At 38.5% G+C, this 23,178-nt stretch overlaps 3 protein-coding genes and 1 long non-coding RNA gene across 5 annotated transcripts; 1 reads left to right on the top strand and 3 right to left on the bottom strand.

Moving 5' to 3' along the window:
• The first annotated feature begins 5,992 nt into the window (after positions 1–5,992).
• LOC107717699 (uncharacterized) lies at positions 5,993–11,780 on the top strand. Its single transcript, XR_001637334.1, has 2 exons — positions 5,993–6,214; positions 11,670–11,780. It is a non-coding gene; the product is annotated as an uncharacterized LOC107717699 (long non-coding RNA).
• On the bottom strand, positions 6,272–8,719 carry LOC107717696 (vitelline membrane outer layer protein 1-like). Of its 2 annotated transcripts, XM_016524534.1 has the most exons (6): positions 8,618–8,719; positions 8,285–8,503; positions 7,737–7,861; positions 7,466–7,579; positions 6,547–6,728; positions 6,272–6,445 (listed from the first exon to the last, which is right to left on the bottom strand). In XM_016524534.1, the coding sequence occupies exons 2-5, from the start codon at positions 8,486–8,488 to the stop codon at positions 6,548–6,550; spliced, it is 624 nt and encodes a 207-aa protein (XP_016380020.1). In that variant the 5' UTR covers positions 8,489–8,503; positions 8,618–8,719; the 3' UTR covers positions 6,272–6,445; position 6,547. The 2 variants fall into 2 exon arrangements, with proteins under 2 accessions (XP_016380020.1, XP_016380019.1); XM_016524533.1 differs by having other exon boundaries at positions 8,285–8,643.
• On the bottom strand, positions 11,674–14,158 carry LOC107717694 (vitelline membrane outer layer protein 1-like). The gene is made up of 5 exons (XM_016524531.1): positions 13,801–14,158; positions 13,268–13,395; positions 12,893–13,006; positions 12,059–12,240; positions 11,674–11,972 (listed from the first exon to the last, which is right to left on the bottom strand). The coding sequence occupies exons 1-4, from the start codon at positions 14,005–14,007 to the stop codon at positions 12,060–12,062; spliced, it is 630 nt and encodes a 209-aa protein (XP_016380017.1). The 5' UTR covers positions 14,008–14,158; the 3' UTR covers positions 11,674–11,972; position 12,059.
• Positions 14,159–15,128: 970 nt separating this feature from the next.
• LOC107717690 (lung adenoma susceptibility protein 2-like) lies at positions 15,129–22,959 on the bottom strand. The gene is made up of 8 exons (XM_016524525.1): positions 22,907–22,959; positions 21,089–21,345; positions 19,040–19,756; positions 17,960–18,113; positions 17,688–17,754; positions 17,423–17,605; positions 15,368–15,423; positions 15,129–15,281 (listed from the first exon to the last, which is right to left on the bottom strand). Exons 1-8 carry the CDS (start codon positions 22,957–22,959, stop codon positions 15,137–15,139), a joined length of 1,632 nt encoding a protein of 543 aa, XP_016380011.1. The 3' UTR covers positions 15,129–15,136.
• Between the last annotated feature and the right edge of the window lie 219 nt (positions 22,960–23,178).

The raw sequence follows: 23,178 nt of genomic DNA on the forward strand, positions 1-23,178 counted from the left end.
ATGCATTGCAACACAGAGAATAAAAGAGCAACCTTAAAATGAATAGCAGGCGAAAAGCTTAAACAAGAATTGTAAGGAAGCAAGTGTTAAAGGAAGTGGTTTGCTAAAAATGATTATTCTGTCATCATTTAATGTGCCACATGTGGTTCCAAACACATATGACTTTAAAGGGGTCATCGGATGCAAAATTCACTTTTACATGTTGTCTGAACTGAAATGTGTGTTAGCAGTGTGTGTACACAACCACCCTATAATGATAAAAATCCACCCAGTGTTTTTTTTAAATCTCGATAAATCCAAACCCCTTTGTCAAATCAAGCCGTTCTCAGATTCTTGCAAGCGTGACATCACACAGGGCAAGGCAAGGCCCCTCCCATGATAGTTGATTGACACTGGCGTTTTACCTTAGACCCATTCTGAGTTTAGTTAGCAAGTTTCACGATGAATGCGGCTAAAGTTTACAGTCTCTTAGAGAACTGCGCGTCACCCCATAGAAGAGAGGGGCGGGGTGAGCAGGGCTCATTAGCATTTAAAGGGAAATGTACCAAAACGGCTCGCTGTAAACAGAGCTGTTTTTGACAGGGTTAAAAGGTTGTTGTTTTACACTACCATTGAGAAATTTTAGCCAAAGTATGTTATAGACTTTTCATTAAGGAATGAGTAATTTTCATTAAAGAATCATATCAACTTGTGGAAAATGGGCATCCGATGACCCCTTTAAGTATCATGAAAATATGTTCATACAACTTGACTGCTGCATTTTTTAAAGTCCTATGATGCCTTGCATGAAGAAATAAATATACGCAAAACAAATTTGGATCAGTTAACTAAAGAATCAGTGTTTATTCATATTATTGTTCCGGTCAGTAATCAAGACAGCAATGCAAAACTAATTGACTAAATGAACTCGGCCTAAATTAACTTTTAAAAAAATAGATTATGTAAAGCAGAAATCAGACCTTTAAGCAAAAGAAAAAAAATTTCTATTAATGTGAAGAACATTTTAATATATATAAAAAAAAAACTTTTTCTACTATACAGAAACTTTTGTGTTATGAAAAGATTCCATAGATGTTAAAGGTTCTTTATGGAAAAATAAATGCCAACAATTAACCATTATTTTTAAGAGTGTAGGATATAATTTGCCCTCAGAAAGGTAACAAAGTTTATAGCTAACATGGTTAGTATTACACTTAAATTTAATGTAAAGTTCCTGTAGAGCAGGGGTTCTCAAACCTCTCCATGAAGTACCCCCAGCACTGCACATTTTGTGTGTCTCCCTATATCTGACACACCCACTTCAGGTCTTGCAGTCTCCACTAATGAGCTGATGAGTTGAATCAAGTGTGATAGATGAGGGAGACATACAAAATGTGCAGGGCTGGGGGTACTCCAGGACAGGTTTGAGAACCGCTGCTGTAGAGTTCACTGTTCATTCCCAGGAAATGCATGAAGGTATAAGACAATTACTTTGAATGCAGTGTAAGTCACGTTAGATCAAATTGTCTGCCACATGCCCTAATGCAATGACACATCGGATGTAAAATGTTGTGATCAGTACTGGGTAGTAACTGATTACATGTGATCAGATTCCAAAAATGATGTACTCATAATTAGAGTATATTACATTTTAAAATGCACATAATCAGATTGCACTTACTTTTTATGTATTACATGATTACATGTTATTCACACAGTGGCAGTACATTATTCATAATGTATTGATTCTCCCTAATTCTTTGTTTTTTTATCAACTCACAAATCCACTGCAGTTCTTACATTAAGCCCAGTTCAGGAAACAATACATTTTATGATGCTGATGTCAAGAAGTGGAATATTTTTTTTTTCCTCTTTGTTTTTTTTTTATGCCAGGTATGTTTAAACAAGTCATCTACAAAAGTAGTCAGAATACATTACCTAAAATGAGTAACCGAGATTACGTTACCATCTTCACAATTTTCATCATGTAATCCGATTCAGTAACCGACTACTATTTGTAAGTAATCTACCCAGCTGTCACGGAGTGCTTATGCTAAGTCAAAGCGCACGATGAAGAAGAATATTTCACTACACCGTCTTTAATAAATCCACAGAGAAACAAACAGAGGGAATCCAAATCAGCAAAACAAACCACATTAATAACCAGCAACACAAAGAACTGAACGGGCAGACTTTATACAGACACAAATGAGGGACTAATGACTTAATAGCGTGAACACAGGTGAACAGAATGAACTAATCGGGACAACACAACTAAACTAAGGCAGGAGAACAGGAACACAGGCAAAAGTCCATAATTGTGACACCAGCAGTGGTAGTGATAAAGGATGTGAGACTACAAGGTGCTTCTTAGAGACTTTAATGCTGATATTTGGTACAACAAGCAGGATGAACCGGTAGCTGCGGCTAATTATTAAGTGAATTTATTTGTCCATGGAAGACAGAACAACATAGAATGTAAATATAAATGGTAATCAGTGTGTCAGCAGATACATGCAAGTGTGTAGCAATCATGAAAGACAGCAATCCAACCAAACACAGTCCAAGGAACCTCCAAGAACAGCAACCATCCCCAAAGGAGATGGATCAAAGGCGGCGGTGATCTCTCGTATCTCTCCCATCTCATCAGTCCTCCGGTAGCCTCATGAGTAACCCAAAGTACAGCGCAAACAAAGACAGCCCAAGCTCAGCCCATGCTCACGTCTCTCTCGCCAGCTCTGTCCCAGTCTTTTATAGAGCGCCATTATTACATGCAGGTGTGCAACCACTCCCCTCAGCCAATCACCTGCAACTCAGAAATAAGAAACTCAGAAACTTACTGGAACCATCACACCTGCCATGCTTATATTCAGTGATATTACTTAAATTATTTACTGCGTGTAATTTTTTTGTATTGAAATATCAGTTTCAAAATCAGTCTAGAATGCACTGATTTCTACAAAGCCTTTCCTTTCCGAAAATCCCAGAGGGCTCTGATTGGCCAGCTGACCCAGTGCGTTGTGATTGGCCGAACACTCAAGTGTGTGTTGGAAATGTGATTTCCCTTACTGTAAGTTGCAAAAAAAATTAATAAATAAAAATCAAGGGATATTGATATATGTACGTTCCTGGAAGAAAACGCTCCGGTTACTGACGTAACCTCGGTTCCTTGAAATAAGGGAATGAGCGTTGTGTATGGGGAAAACTCCTGTTTTACTCTGTACTGAAGCCTGATTTGTTCACGTTTGTGTAGCTGCACAAACCAATGGCGCTTTAGCCTGCCAGAAAGGGTGGAGCCGACGTGTATATAAGTCGGCTCGCAGTGCCATTCAACAGACCATTCGACTGAAGCGACAGTCATCTATTCGCACAGCTTATAGCGCGGCAAGTGACACAACGCTCATTCCCTTATCTCAGGGAACTGAGGTTACGTCAGGAACCCTTAGCGTTCCCTTTCGATCGTTCACTTCACGTTGTGTATGGGGAATGCCGTGCTATGAGCAGATACAGGATCTCCTGCTCTGCGAGCCCAGTCTCGGAGCACTAATAAGGACCCCCAAAAAACCTGAGCACATTGCGCCCCAAGCTGGTAGCTGAGGGCTCTAATATAACCACTTCGCCCGAAGAGAAGAGTGGAACATTAAACAGACAAAACTCGCGCCTGCAAAGCAGGGATGTCTAAGTTATAAAATCTGGCAAATGTGGACGGCGACGACCAGCCGGCGGCTGCACAGATCTCACCAATAGATATTCTGCTGAACCACACCCAGGAGGAGGCCATCTCTCTTGTGGAATGGGCCCTCACACCTATAGGGCATTGCAATCCTTCTGATGCGTAAGCTAGGGATATCATATCAACAATCCAGCGAGAAAGTCATTGCTTTGTGGCCGGCAGCCCTTTATGGCGGCCTCCAAAGCGAACAAATAACTGCTCAGACTGCCTAAACAGGCTAGAGCTCTCCAGGTATACTCTCAGAGCCCTCACTGGGCAGAACATGTTTGGACCCTGCTCACCATCTGTAACGGGGAGCGCCAATAGGGAGATCACCTGAGCTCTGAATGGAGTTGAGAGCACCTTAGGAACATAACCATGTCTCGGTTTTAGAACGACCTTACAGTCATTAGGCCCAAACTCAAGACACGAGGCGCTGATTGACAGCGCCTGCAAGTCGCCCACTCGCTTAACCGACGCCAAAGCCAGGAGGAGGGCCGTTTTAAGCGATAAGGGCCATAAATCGGCCGAGTTGAGCGACTCAAAGGGGGGTCCTTTTAGGGCCCGCAGGACTATAGACAAGTCCCAAGACGGCACAGTCTGAGGGCGAGGAGGCTTCAGCCTCCGTGCACCCTTCAGGAACTTAACGATCAGGTCGTTCCTGCCGATTGAATGGCCAGGTTCGCTGGTTCGCTGCGATAGCTGCCACATATACTTTGAGCGTGGAGGTGGAGCGCCCCCTATCCAGCAGCTCTTGCAAAAAGGTCAGCACGTGGGACACGTCACATGATATCGGGTCCAAACCCCGTGCAGAACACCAGATAAGGAAGACCGACCATTTTTGGCTGTAAAGCCGTCTTGTAGACGGCGCTCTTGCCTCCAAAATGGTATTGCTCACTCTCGCTGGGAGCTGATTAAGCCCCGGTCGAGGCACCATACATGAAGGCTCCAGAGCTCCGGCCGGGGATGCCAAATCATGCCTTTCGCCTGTGAGAGAAGGTTCCTCCAGCACCACCAAACTGGCCATGGTCTTGCCGATCATCTGCGCCGTTGCTTTCGTGGCGCGCAGAGCCAGATCTGTTGCTGTGCGCAGCTCTTTGAAAGAGGACGCGGGGAGGGCGGGGCATGTGGGTGCTGAGGCGACGTGACACAGCTCGAGCCCACTGAGAAGGACCCGCTGCCCCGCTGTTTCTTTCTCTTAGGAGAGAAAGAAACGGGAGGGCTGAGCAAGGGAGACCGCCTTCATGGAAAAAGGCGATCCGCGAGCAGAGACGGGAAAGACTCATACTCTCTCTATGGGAGCATGAGCCTTCAGTGAGCGCAGCCTCTGCGTGGGCACTGCCGAGACAGGTGATGCACTCACTGTACCCGTCCGTCTCATGCAAGGGGTCCTTGCATGAGCCACACTCGGGGCGCGACATTTGAAACAATGCGTGCTGAGAAATTTGCTCTTTAGGAATCGTTCTTGCTTGCTCTTCAAGCGCTGGATGGCCGCAGTGAATCCTAGCTGCTTCAGGCGTCTTCGACGGCGGCGAGCAGAGCTGGAGCTTCTTCTTCCTCGGCTTCTTGGCTTCTTCCAGAGTCAGCGAAGAGATGATCCTCGTCGCTGAAGGAGAATGATCTGATGAATGGCGCTGCGAGCCGACTTATATACACGTCGGCTCCACCCTTTCTGGCGGGCTAAAGCGCCATTGGTTTGTGCAGCTACACAAACGTGAACAAATCAGGCTTCAGTACAGAGTAAAACAGGAGTTTTCCCAATACACACAACGTGAAGTGAACGTTCGAAAGGGAACTGGATGTGGTAGACTAGAGTTTTTGCTTCAAAATGATGTGAAAATCATCCTGTTCACTCTTTCACAGAAAACAATATATTGATTTAACTTTTGTAAGACATGATTTGTGTTAGAAAGGTGTATGCGAGGGACGTTTTTAACTAAAAATCCGAGTCCATAATCCATAATAACGCTTCCTCCTGTGGAAAAGTGCATCTCCTTTTGTCTCTCACATCAAAATCCAGCCACATATTTGTTTAGAGCTGTTTTGGACTTTTTCACTGGAGTAAGTGTAATTATGGATTATGGATATTTTAGTTAAAAACGTCTTAACGATGGATTTGTTTCTCTCGTCTTCTCAAGATGTTAATTGATGGACTGGAGTGGTATGGATTACTTGTGGGTTATTGTGATGTTTTAGCTGTTTGGACACCATAAAAAAACTCCTTTCAAATGGCATTGCTTGGACCTTTTGAAAAGTTTTTATTGAATGCAATTTTTATTTTGATATTTAGTGGGTTCACAGAAATCATTTAATTATATATTGTAAGGACTCCTCTCATGCTTTGATGCTTGAATTAAATTTATTGGAGATGTGCCTGTTCTTCACAAAGCATTTCTTCATTTTTTGATTAGTCAATCATGAAAACAAAAAAAATGAATGAATGAGATGCAAAGAAATATTCAATTGTTAATGATTTCAATCAGGTCAACGAAGAAGCACATTAATCAACAGACAAACACTAATGTCATTTCATATAGAGTATGGAGTTTGTGGATTTGAAATGCATGAACTGATAAGACACAATAAGTGAGATGTACTGTCAGCCTCTGCTTTGTGTTGAGGTCCTGATCACATCTCAGGCTTTATTTTTTGACTAGCTGTTGTATGACATGGTTAATGTGAGCTCATAACAGTTTGCTGATCAATTATGATCCATCTGATCTTCTTGCTGTTCTTGTTGTTGTCCTCTAACACCTGAAAGAAAAGCCAAACTCAGATAAGCCAGCACTAACATCACTGAGATCTTCCAAACAGTGTTGCTCTGCAATCCGAGTGTTTGATTGCATTCACATCACCTTAATCGCAGCAGAACATGCGCACGTCATTGAGAGCGGTGTCATCTCCTCGTCCTTGTGGCTCTTCTATCTGCGTCTTGATACCACAAATCCCTTTTCCTTCACATGTTTGACTCCAGGGACCCCAATCGCCCCAGTGTGTGCTGTCACCCTGCAGTAAAGACCCTCGACTGCATTTGAACCTGGAAGAAGTTTGGGTGTAACAACATTATGATAAAATGTTGTTTCAATCAGTACTAACAAAACAAGGCAAAACAAACTCTTGGAACTTGCCATTTGACTTGCACCTAAAAAAAAAATTTAGGTGCCACAGAATAAATGTGTTATTTTTATCATTTTTAACACTTTAACATTTCAGTGTGTTTATGTCTCATCTTTTCATGCGTTTATCAGCATTTTAATCCATCTTGTACTTTAGATGTCATGGGAACTAAGGTTCACTTAAAGTGGGAGCTAGGCTTGTGACGCTATCAGATTTTCATGTTGCAATAATTGCTAAAGCTTTATCACGGTATACAGTATTATCACAACACCACCAGATCTGCTTTTAGCAAGTGCACCGTTAGCGCTGGTCGTTTTCTCACCAAAACTTTGATGTGCATTGTCTCAGTTTATTACGTCAACATAACAAATTATGTGATCATAAAAAAAGCCGGGAAAAAAGGCATTACATGCACATTTTTAAATCATAACATGTACATTTATATAGACCTCAGCAAAAATATTACTCACAAATTAATATTTTTAGTCGCAAATGCGACCATTTTAGTCGCAGTCTGGAGCGCTGCAATCAGTTCCAGTAAGATTTGGTGATGATAGTTAAGCATAATAACGAGTGATTTACAAGCAATTTGTAAAAGAACAGTCATTTTAGAGCACCAAATTAGTTTAAAGGATTTTTAGCACAGCACAAACTCACATGATGTTGTTTGCGGCCGTGTCGTCACCATCTCCTTGAGATTTCTCGACTCTCAGCTGAAAAGCGGTCAAGAATCCAGAAGGACACCATTTGATATCAGTCCACCGACCCCAGCTGAAGAAAAAACACAGTTTTATTGATCAAACCAATCATTATTTTTAAGAAAATGTATTTGTCTAGCTTATGAAAAAACTGCCTCGTACTCTTAATGTAACAATTCTTAATAACTGCAAACCTGCTACATTACTCTTTAGACTCTTTAGCCCATTACCTGCTTACATCTGACTGAACTGAGGCGTAGCTGTGATATGAGTTTGAGGAGCCTTTAGACGGATCAACACAGTGAAGACGAATCCCGTTGAGTGCAGTGTCATCTCCTTGAATAGGATCTTCCACCTTAAAAACAAAACAAAACAAAAAAACACCAACACTAAAACATAAGAAAGAGAAATGGAGTAATCTTAACTCCAAACCTCTAGTGTTCCTGGAGGTCCACCAACATCACACTTTGGATGTCTACTAAAGATGTGTTCACTTGAATCAAACGTTCACTGTTGGTGTATCTTCAGGAACAGAGCTGAATCCCTGGACTAACCCAAGCCATAGTAACATTCAACTTGGTTTCTTTAGTATTAAGCAAAGCAGTCAAACTTGAGCAGGTGCAGTTTCCTTAGAAATACCTGGAACTGAATCACTAAACGCAACTCCAGAGTTGATTTTTTTCTAAGGGTTTGAACCTTCAACCCTCAGACACCAGCTTACACTTTCAAGCATTAAACAAACCCCATACTACTGTAATTAAGTCAATTCTTAGCTTACCTTTAGACTGAATCCTGCAGCATATGTTCCAGTTGGACACATTTCCCTCTGACCCCACGACCCCCATCTCCCTCCATTCAGCACAGTCAGCTCTGATCTGTAACTTCTGTCGATGCTTCGCTCAGAACGTGTTCCTGTGGACTCACTCACCTGCAGTCCAGTAATGACTAGCAGTGAAAACATCATGGAAATGAACTGATGCATTGCTGCAGCACTGGCCTGATGGATTAAAATACTGATGAAATTAATTCTGTTTGGTTTGTAAAGTAAAACTGAACCAGAGCCAGTAAAATTACTCAAAGGAACAGTTTCTTCAAATCCAAAACAAGAAACCTTTCTGAACTCTCTGTGGTCTGTCAGCAGAATCTGCCTGATTCTTTCACAGCTGCTTCAGAATGCATTTATACAGTTTATCAATACGGTGATATCTGGTTCTAGCCAATCAGCAGCCAGGAGCACAGATGAACACATCAACAACCTGTATGTAAATGAACACACAAAAACACAAACACTGATCCAGCAAAATCTCTGTATGCTTATCTTGAGTCTAGAGTCAGCAGACTCAGCACACTTGTAAATAACATACTGTGTCTGTATATTCATTTAAACAATTACAATTCACAGAGTACAGCCTGCGATAGGGCTGCCAACCGTTCCGTATAATATAGAATTGTCCAGTATTTAAGAGATCAAAGAAGCGTCCCGTACGAAAGCTATATGGAACGCAGTTTGTCCCGTATATTCACAGGCATACGCCGTATGACCACCAGACCATATGAATAACAAATTCTCAGTTGATAATTAATCATTCTTTTTGCAAAAATCATTGTTTTATTTGTGAGTGTAGATGTTTGAGGAAGGCTTTAAGAGCAAGTGAAATCCTCTGTCGGCTGCTGCCGCTTCATAGGCTATATCACTGCACTAAAATTTGAGTTAAAAAATTAAAGTGCCATTGTTTAAAAAAAACCTGACGTTTTATGGACCTTCAGTTGTTATGCTTTCGAGTTTCATGCCATTTGTATGTATGTCATTTCACAGTATTTTCTCCTAAATTACTACACTACTTGTGCAGTCACAATTCTATAATGGTAGGTTACAATTTACTCAGGCCAATTACTTTTTTTTGTATGACATTAAATTATTTTTTAAATTATTGTACATAAACAGGTTAAGCAAAAGAAATGATTATTTCTGAGAACTTTTTGACTGCAGGCAGACATGCATTATGGTACAAATTGCTCTAGAAAAATACAATGAATTAAAGGCTGTAGAGAACAGTGCACTACTGCAGACTTAATATCCTGAGGTTTTAATTCCATTATTGTAATATAGTCAGTCGTGAACTAAAGTAGGCCGGTCTAAGACACGAAACTCCAGAGCTGAAAATGAGTCCCACTCCGGCCCTATGTGTGTGTGTGTGTGTGTAGTGTGTGTGTGTGTAGTGTGTAGTGTGTGTGTGTGTGTGTGTGTAAACTTGGTAATAAAGCTTTCTTTCTTTTTTCTTTCTTAACCGTTAATATCCCTGAAAACTGTTTTGCTTGGTAAAATACCTATAAAAGTTGAGTTGCTTGTTTGATTTTGTATTTTTAATTAGTTAAATGTTAAGCATGCATTGCAAGACGGAGAATAAAAGAACAACCTTAAAATAAATGTCAGGCGTTTGCTTGAACAAGAATGATTGCAAGGAAGCAAGTGTTAAAGCAAATGATTCACTAAAAACGGTCGTTCTGTCATTTAATCTCTTTCATGTGGTTCCAAACCCATATGGGTTTTTCTTTTGAGGCGCACAAGACAAATTTAAATGTCATAAAAGTATTTTCATACAACTTCTGAATAATTTGCATAAAGTAAACTAAATACACACAGAACATCAACCTCGGTTAGCTAAGAATCAATGTTCTCAAATATTATTGTTCCAGTCAGTGATCAAGACAACATTGCAAAACTAAATGATTAAATTAACTCTGATATTAGTCAGTGACCTGCATGTAAACACTTCAGACAAACACTTTAGCATTTTAATACAAATTGACTTCTGAAGTTATAGTAATTTGCATGAAGAAAGAATCGGTGTTTATCCATATTATCATTCAAGATGATAATGCAAAACTAAATGATGCAAATCAATAAACACTCTTTAGACAAACACTTACTAATCAGGTCAAATGCTGCTCATTGCCAGTAAAAGCATGTGCCCTTTGCTTGATAGTTAACATTTTTTATTACCTTTCATGAGGTTTTAAAGACAAATATACTGGAAAGCAGATTCCTTTAAATGATCACTTCATCCAAAAATGAACCTAATGCAGCATTGCATCACTTGCTGCAGTGAATGGGTGCCGTCAGAATGAGAGTCCAAACAGCTGATAAAAACATCACAATAATCCACACCACTCCAGTCCATCAGTTAACATCTGGAGAAGACAAAAGCTGAAACTAATCCATCAAGAAATTTTTAGTCCATAATCCATACTAACATTTCCTCAAATTAAGAAGTCCATCTTCTGTTGACTCACATCAAAATCCAGCCACAGATTTGTTTAGAGCGGTTTAAACGGTGCTTGATCTGTGCAGATTTATCTCCTGATTCAGACCAGACCACTTTTTCACTGGAGGAAGCGTTATGGATTATGGATTCATATTTTAATTAAGGTCTTGAAGGATTTGTTTCAGCTTTTGTCTTCTCCAGATGTTAACGGATGGACTGGAGTGCTGTGGATTGTGATGTTTTTATCAGCTGTTTGTACACCATAAAATAAATAGATCTCATTTCAAGTAGCATTTCCTGGACCTTTCGGAAAATTCCTAATGCATTTTTTTTTTATATTTAATGGGTTAACAAATCCTTTATTGTAAAGACTCTTCTCATGCTATGCTCGCTCACTTGTGCACATTTCTTAAATTAAGTCTAATACGGGTTTTAATGTCACTTTTGATAAGGATTCAGTGATCTTTGAATATCGGTCTTTAAATGCAAAACATTTAAAGTGTACCTGAAGTATACTTACAATAGTTCCACTTTAGCACAATCAAGTATACTTGCGTATATCTGTAGTTGGATTGCAGCACTACTTTTTTTTTTTTACAATTAAAGTGCAAAGTACAAAATTAGTCCTTTCATTTTAGCAGACGTATACCAGTTTAGAATACTAAAAATACAACTGCAGGGTATTTTATTAACTACATAAAATGTATTTGTAGTATACTCAGCATGAAATAAATGTTTATCAAATACGTTTAAGTATATTTATTTAAATAGGGTGGAAGTGTCGGTTCTTCACGAAACATTTCTTTTTTGATTAGTCAGGCATGAGAAAATAAAAAACTCAATTGTTATTGATTTCAATCAGGTCAACGAAGCACATTAAATCAGACAAACACCAAGGTCATCAAGTTAAATGGATATTTTAATAGATGTTAGGATATTATGCCCTCAGAAAAAAGCGGGTTTACAGCTTTACGGTTAATGTAGAGTATGGAGTTTGTGGATTTGAAATGCATGAACTGATAAGACACAATAAGTGAGATGTACTGTCAGCCTCTGCTTTGTGTTGAGGTCCTGATCACATCTCAGGCTTTATTTTGAGACTAGCTGTTGTATGACAGTTAATGTGAGCTCATAACAGTATGCTGATCAATTATAATCCCATCTGATCTTCTTGCTGTTCTTGTTGTCGTCCTCTAACACCTGAAAGAAAAGCCAAACTCAGATAAGCCAGCACTAACACAGATCCAAACAGCTGTGATCCGAGTGTTTGATTGAATTCACATCACCTTAGTCGCAGCAGAACAGGAGCACGTCATTGAGAGCGGTGTCATCTCCTCGTCCTTGTGGCTCTTCTATCTGTGTCTTGATACCACAAATCCCTTTTCCTTCACATGTTTGACTCCAGGGAGCCCAATCACCCCAGTTTGTGCCGTCACCCTGCAGTAAAGACCCTCGACTGCATTTGAACCTGAAAGTTTGGGTGCAACAACATGAGATGTGGTTTCAAATCAATACTAACAAAAGCCAAAACAAACTCTTGGAACTTGCAATTTGACTTTAGGTGCCACAGAACAAGTGCGTTTAAAAAAAAAAATTAAAAAAAAATTTTAACACTTTAATATTAGTCATACATGTGTTTGTCTCATCTTTTCCTGCGTTTATCAGCATTTTAATTCATCTTGTACTTTAGACGTCACGGGAACTAAGGTTCACTTAAAGTGGGAGCTAGGCTTGTGACGCTACCAGATTTTCATGTTGCAATAATTGCTAAAGCTTTATCACGGGATACAGTATTGATCACAACACCACCAAGGCCACAACCAGATCTGCTTTTAGCAAGTGCACCGTTAGTGCTGGTAGTTCTCACCAAAACTTTGATGTGCACAACCACTCGTCAGTGGCGACGTCAGCAAAAATACACAAATTATTTTAGTCGCAAATGCAACCACTTTAGTCTCAGTCTGGATCCCTGCAATCAGTTCCAGTAAGATTTGGTGATGATAGTGAAGCATAATAATAATAATAATAATAATAATAGTGATTACAAGCAATTTGTAAAAGACCAGTCATTTTAGAGCACCAAATTAGGCTAAAGGATTTTTAGCACAGCACAAACTCACATGATGTTGTTTGCGGCCGTGTCGTCACCATCTCCTTGAGATTTCTCGACTCTCAGCTGAAAAGCGGTCAAGAATCCAGAAGGACACCATTTGATATCAGTCCACCGACCCCAGCTGAAGAAAAAGGCCGTGTCGTCACCATCTCCTTGAGATTTCTCGACTCTCAGCTGAAAAGCGGTCAAGAATCCTGAAGGACACCATTTGATATCCGTCCACCGACCCCAGCTGAAGAAAAAGTTGATCAAACCGATCGTCATTAAGAAACTTCACTGGTCTAGGTTATGAGAAAAAAAAACAACTGCCTCGTATTCTTAAATGTAACAATTCTTAACTGCAAACCTGCTACATTACTCTTTAGACTCTTTAGCCCATTACCTGCCTACATCTGACTGAACGGAGGCATAGTCGTGATACGAGTGTGAGGAGCCTTGAAAAAGATCAACACAGTGAAGGCGAATCCCGTTGAGTGCAGTATCATCCCCACGACCAATAGGATCTTCCACCTTAAAACAAACCACAACACCAAGACATAAGAAAGAGAAAAGGAGTAATCTTAACTCCAAACCTCTAGTGTTCCTGGAGGTCCACCAACGTCACATTTTGGATGTCTACTAAAGATGTGTTCAGTTGAATCAAAAACATTTACTGTTGGTGTATCTTCAGAAACAGGGTTGGGAATCCCTGGACTAACCCAATCCATAGTAACACTCAACTTGGTTTCTTTAGTATTAAGCAAAGCAGTCAAACTTGAGCAGGTGCAGTTTCCTTAGAAATACCTGGAACTGAATCACTAAACGCAACTCCAGAGTTGATTTTTTTCTAAGGGTTTGAACCTTCAGTCACCAGCTTACACTTTCAAGCATTAAACAAACCCCATACTACTGTAATTAAGTCAGCTCTTAGCTTACCTTTAGACTGAACCCTGCAGCATATGTTCCAGTTGGACACATTTCCCTCTGACCCCATGACCCCCATCTCCCTCCATTCGGCACAGTCAGCTCTGATCTGTAACGTCTGTCGATGCTTCGCTCAGAACGTGTTCCTGTGGACTCAACACTCACCTGCAGTCCAGTAATGACTAGCAGTGAAAACATAATGGAAATGAACTGATGCATTGCTGCAGCACTGGCCTGATGGATCAAAACACTGATGAACTGATTGTTTGGTTTGTAAATCAAAACTACTCAAAGGACCAGTTTCTTCAAATCCAGAACAGAAAATCTTTCTGAACTGTCTGTGGTCTGTCAACAGAATCTGATTCTTTTAGAGCTGCTTCAGAATGCATTTATACGTTTATCAATATTGTGATATCTGGTTCTAGCCAATCAGCAGCCAGTTTCATTAACAAGGTTCGGGAGGAGCACGATCAGATAATCAATCAATTTGGCACAGGTGGAGCTCGTTAGTTAATCAACTTAACTAGCACAATACGTAGCCTATATATACAGCCAACTTACCTCTGTCCCACGACAGTTTTCCAGCATCACTCCTCCACCCCAACTCCTCACTCTTATTCTATTTCTCATCCCATTTTAGGGATAGCTCGGAGCCCTCCCTCTGGCCAGTATACGCTAAATATGCTTACTTATTGCTCAATCCAATTATATGTTAGTGTGAATTCGTGAATTACAATTCGCAGAGTGCAGCCTGCGATAGGGTTGCAACCGTTCCGTATAATATAGAATTGTCCAGTATTTAACCCTTGTGTTGTGTTCAGAACCCTATCACACTTACGATGTTACAGAGCAAAAAGGACCCGAACACCACATGAGGGTTAAAGGGGTCATATGATGTTGCTAAAAAGAACATTATTTTGTGTATTTGGTGTAATGAAATGTGTTTATGCGGTTTAAGGTTCAAAAACACATTATTTTCCACATACTGTACATTATTGTTTCTAGCCTCGGTTAGCTAAGAATCAATGTTCTCAAATATTATTGTTCCAGTCAGTGATCAAGACAGCATTGCAAAACTAAATGATTAAATTAACTCTGATATTAGTCAGTGACCTGCATGTAAACACACTTCAGACAAACACTTTAGCATTTTTTGACTGATTAGATCAAATGCTACTCATTGCCGGTAAAAGCATGTGCCCTTTGAAACCGCTTCACTCAATAGTTTATTTAAATTTTTTATCTTTCATGAGGTTTTAAAGATCCTTTAAAGCAGAATCAGCTTTTAAAGCTAATATGATCAATGAAATGTCTGTCTGTAGGATAATAACAGTCTGTGATTTCTGATTCACAACCGTTTATTGATTCTGGCCCAGTCTGTGATATTAGCTGCAGGAGTGTCTGTACAATCTGTCCCATCATCCTCTGCTCTGGCCTTCCTCTCGTTCATGTCGTCCACAAGTGTTTTCAGTCTGTCCAGGTGATGAAGAGCTCTGAGAAAACAGATCAAAGATCAACAACACTGAACCAGCTTGAATTCATGATATGAGATCAGCGCTGCTTCACTGAGCCTCCTGACCTCTGTAATGACTCCACATTTGCCAGGTCAGTTTCTTCTGTTTCCTGCTGAGGAACCTTAAAAAAAGCATTATATTTGCTCATCAATAACACCAAACATCAGCTTTATAGTGACTTCTTCAGTGGAATATACTGCATGTAGTATGGATCTACTTTCATTATATTATGTTACACCAATTTTATGTAAAAATCACAACCGTTTATTGATTCTGGCCCAGTCTGTGATATTAGCTGCAGGAGTGTCTGTACAATCTGTCCCATCATCCTCTGCTCTGGCCTTCCTCTCGTTCATGTCGTCCACAAGTGTTTTCAGTCTGTCCAGGTGATGAAGAGCTCTGAGAAAACAGATCAAAGATCAACAACACTGAACCAGCTTGAATTCGTGATATGAGATCAGCGCTGCTTCACTGAGCCTCCTGACCTCTGTAATGACTCCACATTTCCCAGGTCAGTTTCTTCTGTTTCCTGCTGAGGAACCTTAAAAAAAGCATTATATTTGCTCATCAATAACACCAAACATCAGCTTTATAGTGACTTCTTCAGTGGAATATACTGCATGTAGTATGGATCTACTTTCATTATATTATGTTACACCAATTTTATGTAAAAAAATTTTAACCCAACAGCCGAGTTAGTCCACATTTGACCCAAAGTTAGGTTGAAACAACCCAGCATTTTTTTTTTAGTGTATTTTGTCCTTTTTGCCTCTTTTTTCAGCTTAGCTGTATAAAAAATACTTTCATTTTGTGGAAAAGCATAGCGTGAACATTCTGCAAAACATCTGGTTTCACAAAGGAAAGAAAATAAATCAGACATTAGGAGTAATAATAACATATTCTCTGCTGTTCTCTATGGAAGCCTGTTTCCACCACAATATAAAAAAATTAAAATGACTTTTTATCTCACAATTATGAGTTTATATTTTGTAATTCTGACTTTTTCCCCCTACACAATTCAGATTTTTTTTCCTCGCAATTCTAAGGGAAAAATTCAGAATTACAAGATCTAAATCAAAATCGTAAGAAACTCAGAATTCAGACTTTATAAAATTCTAATTTTACATCTCACAATTCTGTTTTTTTTTCTCATGCCACAAAATTGAAAAAAATTGTTAATTGTGACTTTCAGGCTTATTTCCTCACAATTCTGAAAAAAAGTCAAAATTGCGAGATACAAACTCTAAATTCTCAGAACAAAAAAGCCATAACTGCGAAATATAAATGTCAAATTGAAAGAACTTTCTCACAATTCGGAGTTTACATCTCGTAATTCTGTTCCGCCACAAAATAAAAAATAAAAAAAAGGTAATTGGTGACTTTTTCTTTCACACTTTGGATTTTTTTCTCAGAATTGAAAGAAAAAATCTGAATTATAGAATGTTCTTTCTTTTTTATACTGTGGCTTCCATAGTTTGCTATTGCATCTCAGTACAAAAAGTATAACAATATTGCTCATTTATGAATACATTTCTTGTTTTTTGTAAATTGTTTTGTATATTGCCTGATACATAAAAAAGTCATTCTTATACCATTCTTACTAACATTTGCCACAATGTGACAAACTAGATCACCATATGTGACCCTGGACCACAAAACCAGTCATAAGGGTCAATCTTTGGAAATTGAGATTTATACATCATCTGAAAGCTGAATAAATAAGCTTTCCATTGATGTATGGTTTGTTAGGATAGGACAATATTTGAAAATCTGGAATCTGAGGGTGCAAAAAAATCTAAATATTGAGAAAATCATCTTTAAAGTTGTTCAAATGAAGTTCTTAGCAATGCATATTACTAATCAAAAATTAAGTTTTGATATATTTACGGTAGGAAATTTACAAAATATCTTCATGGAACATGATCTTTACTTAATATCCTAATGATTTTTGGCATAAAAGAAAAATGGATAATTTTGACCCATACAGTGTATTTTTGGCTATTGCTACAAATATACCCCAGCGACTTATGACTGCTTTTGTGCTCCAGGGTCACATATTAACCAATGAAACTGACAGCTTTGTCAATTATAACAGGAACAAAGCAGGTTTTTTCACTCACCGGCTCCGGTGTGTCTCTCTCCAGCTGTGTGGCTGAAGCTGCAGTGGTTTTGGCGTCACCGGAGGCGTGTGATTGGCTGATCTTGTGCTCGACGGCCTGCAGGAGGAACAGCATGTGTTTGAGCGCCTCCACCGGACCAGGATGCTTTCTGCTGCTGTATCCTGATGAACAGGAAGCTGCAGACTGGAGCCAGACACAGATTTACACTGAAGAGCATTGAGTTTAAATGAACAGAAGACATCATGATGACTGTCACATACTGTACCTTGCTCCTCTGAAGTTCCTCCGGCGCTGGAGGTTCATCAGCGCCACCCACACGCACTGGAGATTTACTACAGACAGTAGGACATGTTTTATATTTACATTTACTACATGCTTTTATTCAAAGCAATTACACTGCATTCAATCATGCACTCCCTGAGAATCAAATCCATCACCTTTGCATTGCTTTTAAGAACCAAAGGCACATTTTTGCCAATAAATAATAGAAGTTTCTTGAGATTCAATGTGAAAATATCATCATTGTCCATCACTCACAACGTCACAGGGGGATTGTCCCAGGATCGGTCCGCGTCCAGAGCGTCCTCCGTATCTCCTGAACTGTTGTGCTCCTTCACCGGCTCACAGAGCGCAAAAGAAGGCGCGTTTAACATCTGCTCGGCTCTGAAGATCAGAGAACCAATCTTATCATCTGAACAGAGAGAAACACAAGAAGAGACCAGTGAGGGTTTTATCTGGAATGACATGGAGCTAGTGTTGTGTCTAAAACTAAAACTAAATATATTAAAAAACATTTTCATTCATTTAAATAAAATAAACATATAAAACTTTTATTATAATAAAACTTAATTCACTTATTTCATTTCAGTTCAATTTCTAATTTTCATGTAGTTTAATCTGAAGTACTAAAATTACTAAAACTAAAATAAAAATTAATAAAACAAATAGTAAAAAAAACTATTGAAACCCATAAAAAACACAAAGCTAAACTAAAATGTATTTTTTAATGAAATTTAATTGAATGGAAAAATCGGAGGGAAATAAAAATATTAAATATATGGATTATACTATTAAACAGAAAAATATTAAAACACATTACTGAAATAAAATAAAAAGTATTAAAATAACTTATTTCAGTTTGTTGCCAAGACAACATTTTTAATTTTAATTTAAGTTGAAGTACTATAATTACTAAAACTGAATTAAAAATGAATAAACACAATTAAAAAAAAACTCTTGAAACCAATCAAGACACAGCTAAAACCTAAACTAAAATTTAAATGGATGGAAAAGTGGAAAATATAAAAATAAAAACGAATTCAAATATGAATTAATTTAATATTAATGATAATATTAAATTTAAAAAAATATTATTAAACTGTCTCTTGCCAAGACATTTAATTTTCATTTAGTTTAAGTCATTTAGTTTAACGCTGCATCATACATTCATTCATTAAGTCGAAGAACTAAATTACTAAACCTGAAATAAATAAATAACACCATGAAAGTGAGTACATAGTAATACTTAAAACTTCAAAAATACATCATTTTATTTTCATTTTTGGATGAAATATTCCTCTGAGAATTAGATGGTGGTGTTTGTTTAAACTGGCAAACCTTTGAAAAGAGGTCCTTCATGAATCGGTCCTCTCTTCGCTGCCTGGAGTTTCTGCTCAAACTGTAAACGCAGATCTCTCAGACTGCACTGACTGATGGACTGGGATCCATACGGCTCTCCTGCGTGACCTTTGACACCTCGCTGACCTTTAGCGTCCGACTGACGTTCTCCACTGGACTCTTCCAGTTCTCTAACCCATGAAGGAACTCTGGGAGGAAGAGGACGATCGCTCTGCTGGCCGTCTGAGGATTCTTCACACTGTCTCAGCCACACCGGATACTTCAGCTCAGGAACGCTGGTCATCCCGGAAACATCCATGTCGGATTTCTGGCTGGTCATCCAGCGCGGGAGATGACTGGATCTGGGCGTGTCGGGTGGAAGCGTCCGATTGGCTGGCGGGATGTTGGGGGGAGGAGCTTGACGGTGTGACCTCAAACCAGCCATCAGTAAATCATCCGCAGGGACGGGACGCCTTATGGAGTTTTTATGAGCCATAATGGACCGGGAGTGTGACCGGGAGCTAGAGTTGAAGCTCAATCCCAACGGAAAGCTCCCAGAGCGGGAGAGGAGGGCCGAGGTGCGGGTCACGGGGAGAGAGCCATCATTTGGGAGAGCCAAGAGGTCATCAGTGGTCATACTGAGCCGATCCGAGTCTCTGTTCCGGACGGGAATGTTCAGGAAGATCAGCTCTTCATCCGTCAAACTCGTCTTCAGTACTGCACTCGTCAAAGCAAATAAAAACACTGGATGTTATGCATCAAATCAAGAGAATGGACACTGCCTCCTTTGTTGTTATTGTTAATAAAACTATTAAATTGCATTTTGGTTAATTGAAATCAAATAAATGTAAAAAAAAACTGAAAGTAAAATAAACAAAGTGTAACTAAAATGTAAATAAATACTAAAACAAATTAAATAAACGTGTTTTAAAAAATAAAAACTAATTAAAGCGACAAAAGCCAACAATTACAAAAAAAAAATTTCATAAAAAAAACATTAAATCTGGAAAATACTAAAATAAAAATTATAAACATCAACATCAACAACAACAATAATAATATTGTTAATGAATAATAAATAGCATATTAATTAGACTAAAATAACACTGTGCTGATCAGTTATTATAGTTAACTATAACTAAAAATATAAAAATACAGTTTCGTTACTTGACATAAAAGTTAACTGAATATAAAAAAATAAAAAAATAAATAAAACTTATTTTATTTCCGCTAGTTGCCAAATATGTACGTCTTGTTTTCATTTAGTTTAACTTCAAATAAAACTTTCAAGTTCAAGTTCAAGCCACTAGGCTGACCAAAGTGCATCACAGAAGAGCAAGATAAAAACTACATAGACATATTTACAAAAATAAAAACTAAAACACATAAAATTTACTAAACAAAACATGATAAATTACTCAAGTTTAACTAAAATCAGAATGAAAAATGAAAATAAAAAAATAAAAGTCTATTCAAAATAATAATTGAAACTATAATAAAATGGCAGTGATAGTACAATCACACTGGTGCTGGTTTTAACTAATATTCCAGGTTAAATACAATTTATAAAACAGAGTTCCGGTGCTTGATTCTGATTGGCTGAGCCGCGTTCGAAGCTGTTGTAAATGACTCTACAAAGTAACATACACCTTTGTTTACTTCTGTGTGTTGCTCGGCAACCACTTTGTTGCAACCACAACTGATTCTGAGGAGCTACATTGTTTGGTGGAAGAATACGGTTTTTATTAATATCATTACACTTTATTTGTTCCGTTTTATTCTGTGAAACCTAAATACGTATATGGAATAACCGTTTTATAAAAGCAATAACCCCCGTGAAGCCGTGGTTTAGTGAAATTATAACAGCTACTCCGCTTCGCGTCATGCCTAACAACGCCCCTTAGCTGTTATAAATTCACTGTAAACCACGGCTCCTTGGGGTTTAATGCTTTATTCTCACAGCCGTCTGTAGTGACTGACAGCATGGTGCACATAACCTAGAATGTTCCTTAAAACATGAATTGATTTGCATGTACTGTGCTGATTTACCGTCTCTGTTTCTGGGATGAGGTTTTGTCATCTCTTTGGGCAGCTCAAGTTTCCCGGTTGTGGTCTCAGCGTCTCGCAGACTCCTCTGGAAGTCAGTGATGTAAGCGTCCAGCGCCTCTGACGCAGAGATGTAGTGTCTGTCTCTGTATTTGATGCTGGGGACGGGCTCCGGATGTAAGGAGCTCTGCAGGAGTCCTGAAGCGGCCAATAGCGACGTGACGCTCGACTCAGGAGACATCAGACCGTCCTCAGACGCTCTACAAAAACACATACACTTACATTAACGTGTCATTAACACACAGTATGCATAAAGCATGTATAAATGTTAAAGACATTTCTAGCTAGCTATGAAAAAATAGTAATAATAAAAAATTATTGCCAACCAATAAAAGCATGTATAAGTTGCATGACATTTTTAGCTATGAAAAATATTAATAATAAAAAAGAATTAAATAATAAAAAAAATTTAACCAATGAAAGTATGTATGAAAGTCGCATGACATTTATAACTATGAAAAAAAATGCTTAATCAAATTTAGTAATAAAAAATAAGCTTAATCGAAATAAATGTATTAAAATAAATGTAAAAATGTATTAAAATATTAAATAAATAATACATTTACCAGTACATTATTATAATTATTAGTATAACAAATGCAATTAAAGTAGTAAAAACTAAGAATTTCCATATCTATAAATTTTTCCCCCCTAATTTTATTCTACACATATCTATAATACAATTATTATTATGTTTTAATTTTATTCTAAAATGTTAATAGTCTTTAATATTTTTTGAGTGGGATGATCATATTTTGGGGTCCGTGACATCTAAAAAACTGCACTAACTAATGATAACTTAGATTTAATAGTTTAGTAAGATTAGTAAAAACCTAGTTTTACGTTTTTCAGTACTTTAACACTTTTAAGTTAATATGTTTGACAGGAGTTTCAGGTTTTTCTGTTTCTGTTGCATAATTATTGCTGGAAATAGACCTTAAAGACATGTATTAATGTACCACAATAAGTTTAATGTCTTTAATGCTCACGACAGAGTGTGTGCAAAAACAGAAACTCACCGGATGAACCCAGTGCAGATCACGAACAGAAAGCGAAAGTGAGGCTAAATTAAAGTAAAGCAGATTAGAAGAATCTGTACAGACACACGCCTGCTAAACATCCAACAGAAAACTCAAATCACTCAGACAACCGCCGCCAGCAGCTCTGCGCATGCGCACTGAGTCACGTGACCTTCTCTAGACGCTCGCTAGCCGCTCCACTCAGTCGAGCTTTTGCGAGCTGCGCATGCGCAGTCGGTCATATGACTTCTCAAAATGTTCTACGCTCATTAGCTGCGCCACTCAAACTATATCCGTCGAAATGGAAACCGACATTTGATTTTCCTCCTACAGATTTTCTAAATCACTCTAAACATGTATAATTGACAGGAAAACAATAATAAATGGTCGAAATTGTCTATTTATGTCACAGTAATTCAGGGGAATGTGAAGGTCTGTCGAACCTAACGAGTGAAGTTTCTCATGAACATCCTCTCAGAATCAAATAGAGGGAATAATAATGTGTTATAAAAATTCCTGACTCATGAGTGGGCGGCGGTTCTTTCATATCTCGCTAGAAATATAATAAGATAAGACGGTAAACAGCGCGAAATGTCTCAATATGGGCGTGTCGCTAATCGATCGGGTTCACTGGACCAGTGATAATTTATAATAATAAATACTTTAATTCTTTACTGTGTATTTTCAATTTAAATGTCAATTAAAATGAATTTTTCGAGTGTAATTTATTGCCGGCGTATACCGCGCTGTCACGTGATGCCTGATACTTTTCTCATCGCTGATCGGGTTTGTCATTGCGTATATACACGTCTTTTTGAACAGAATGAAATATCGTATTTTCTTTTGCATGTCATGTAAAAATCTTTTGGGGCAATATTTTTTAAATGATTATGCTTTCCAGAGTACACGTGTGTTCTAATAACACAAACCCCGTCGCGAGTTTTGAATGGGTTTCTATGGAGGATCGTCTCAGTGCGCCGTCGAGCGCCCCCTGCTGGAAACTTGCTTTGCGTC

Source organism: Sinocyclocheilus rhinocerous, unplaced genomic scaffold (genome assembly GCF_001515625.1).
Source record: "Sinocyclocheilus rhinocerous isolate Xijiao unplaced genomic scaffold, SAMN03320098_v1.1 scaffold3043, whole genome shotgun sequence".
Taxonomy (NCBI): Eukaryota; Metazoa; Chordata; class Actinopteri; order Cypriniformes; family Cyprinidae; genus Sinocyclocheilus; species Sinocyclocheilus rhinocerous.

Excerpts from the sequence above, each read along its gene's own strand:
- LOC107717696 (XM_016524534.1), bottom strand. The coding sequence starts at position 8,488 with ATGCATCAGTTCATTTCCATGATGTTTTCACTGCTAGTCATTACTGGA. Across the intron at positions 7,862-8,284 it reads CTGCAGGATTCAGTCTAAAG|GTGGAAGATCCTATTCAAGG; the intron begins GTAAGCTAAGAA and ends TTTGTTTTTAAG. Across the intron at positions 7,580-7,736 it reads GTTCAGTCAGATGTAAGCAG|CTGGGGTCGGTGGACTGATA; the intron begins GTAATGGGCTAA and ends TTTTTTCTTCAG.
- LOC107717690 (XM_016524525.1), bottom strand. The coding sequence starts at position 22,959 with ATGACAAACCCGATCAGCGATGAGAAAAGTATCAGGCATCACGTGACA. Across the intron at positions 18,114-19,039 it reads TGAAGGACCTCTTTTCAAAG|ATGATAAGATTGGTTCTCTG; the intron begins GTTTGCCAGTTT and ends CTCTCTGTTCAG. Across the intron at positions 15,282-15,367 it reads AATGTGGAGTCATTACAGAG|AGCTCTTCATCACCTGGACA; the intron begins GTCAGGAGGCTC and ends CTGTTTTCTCAG.
- LOC107717694 (XM_016524531.1), bottom strand. The coding sequence starts at position 14,007 with ATGCATCAGTTCATTTCCATTATGTTTTCACTGCTAGTCATTACTGGA. Across the intron at positions 13,396-13,800 it reads CTGCAGGGTTCAGTCTAAAG|GTGGAAGATCCTATTGGTCG; the intron begins GTAAGCTAAGAG and ends GTTTGTTTTAAG. Across the intron at positions 12,241-12,892 it reads ACGGCCGCAAACAACATCAT|GTTCAAATGCAGTCGAGGGT; the intron begins GTGAGTTTGTGC and ends CCAAACTTTCAG.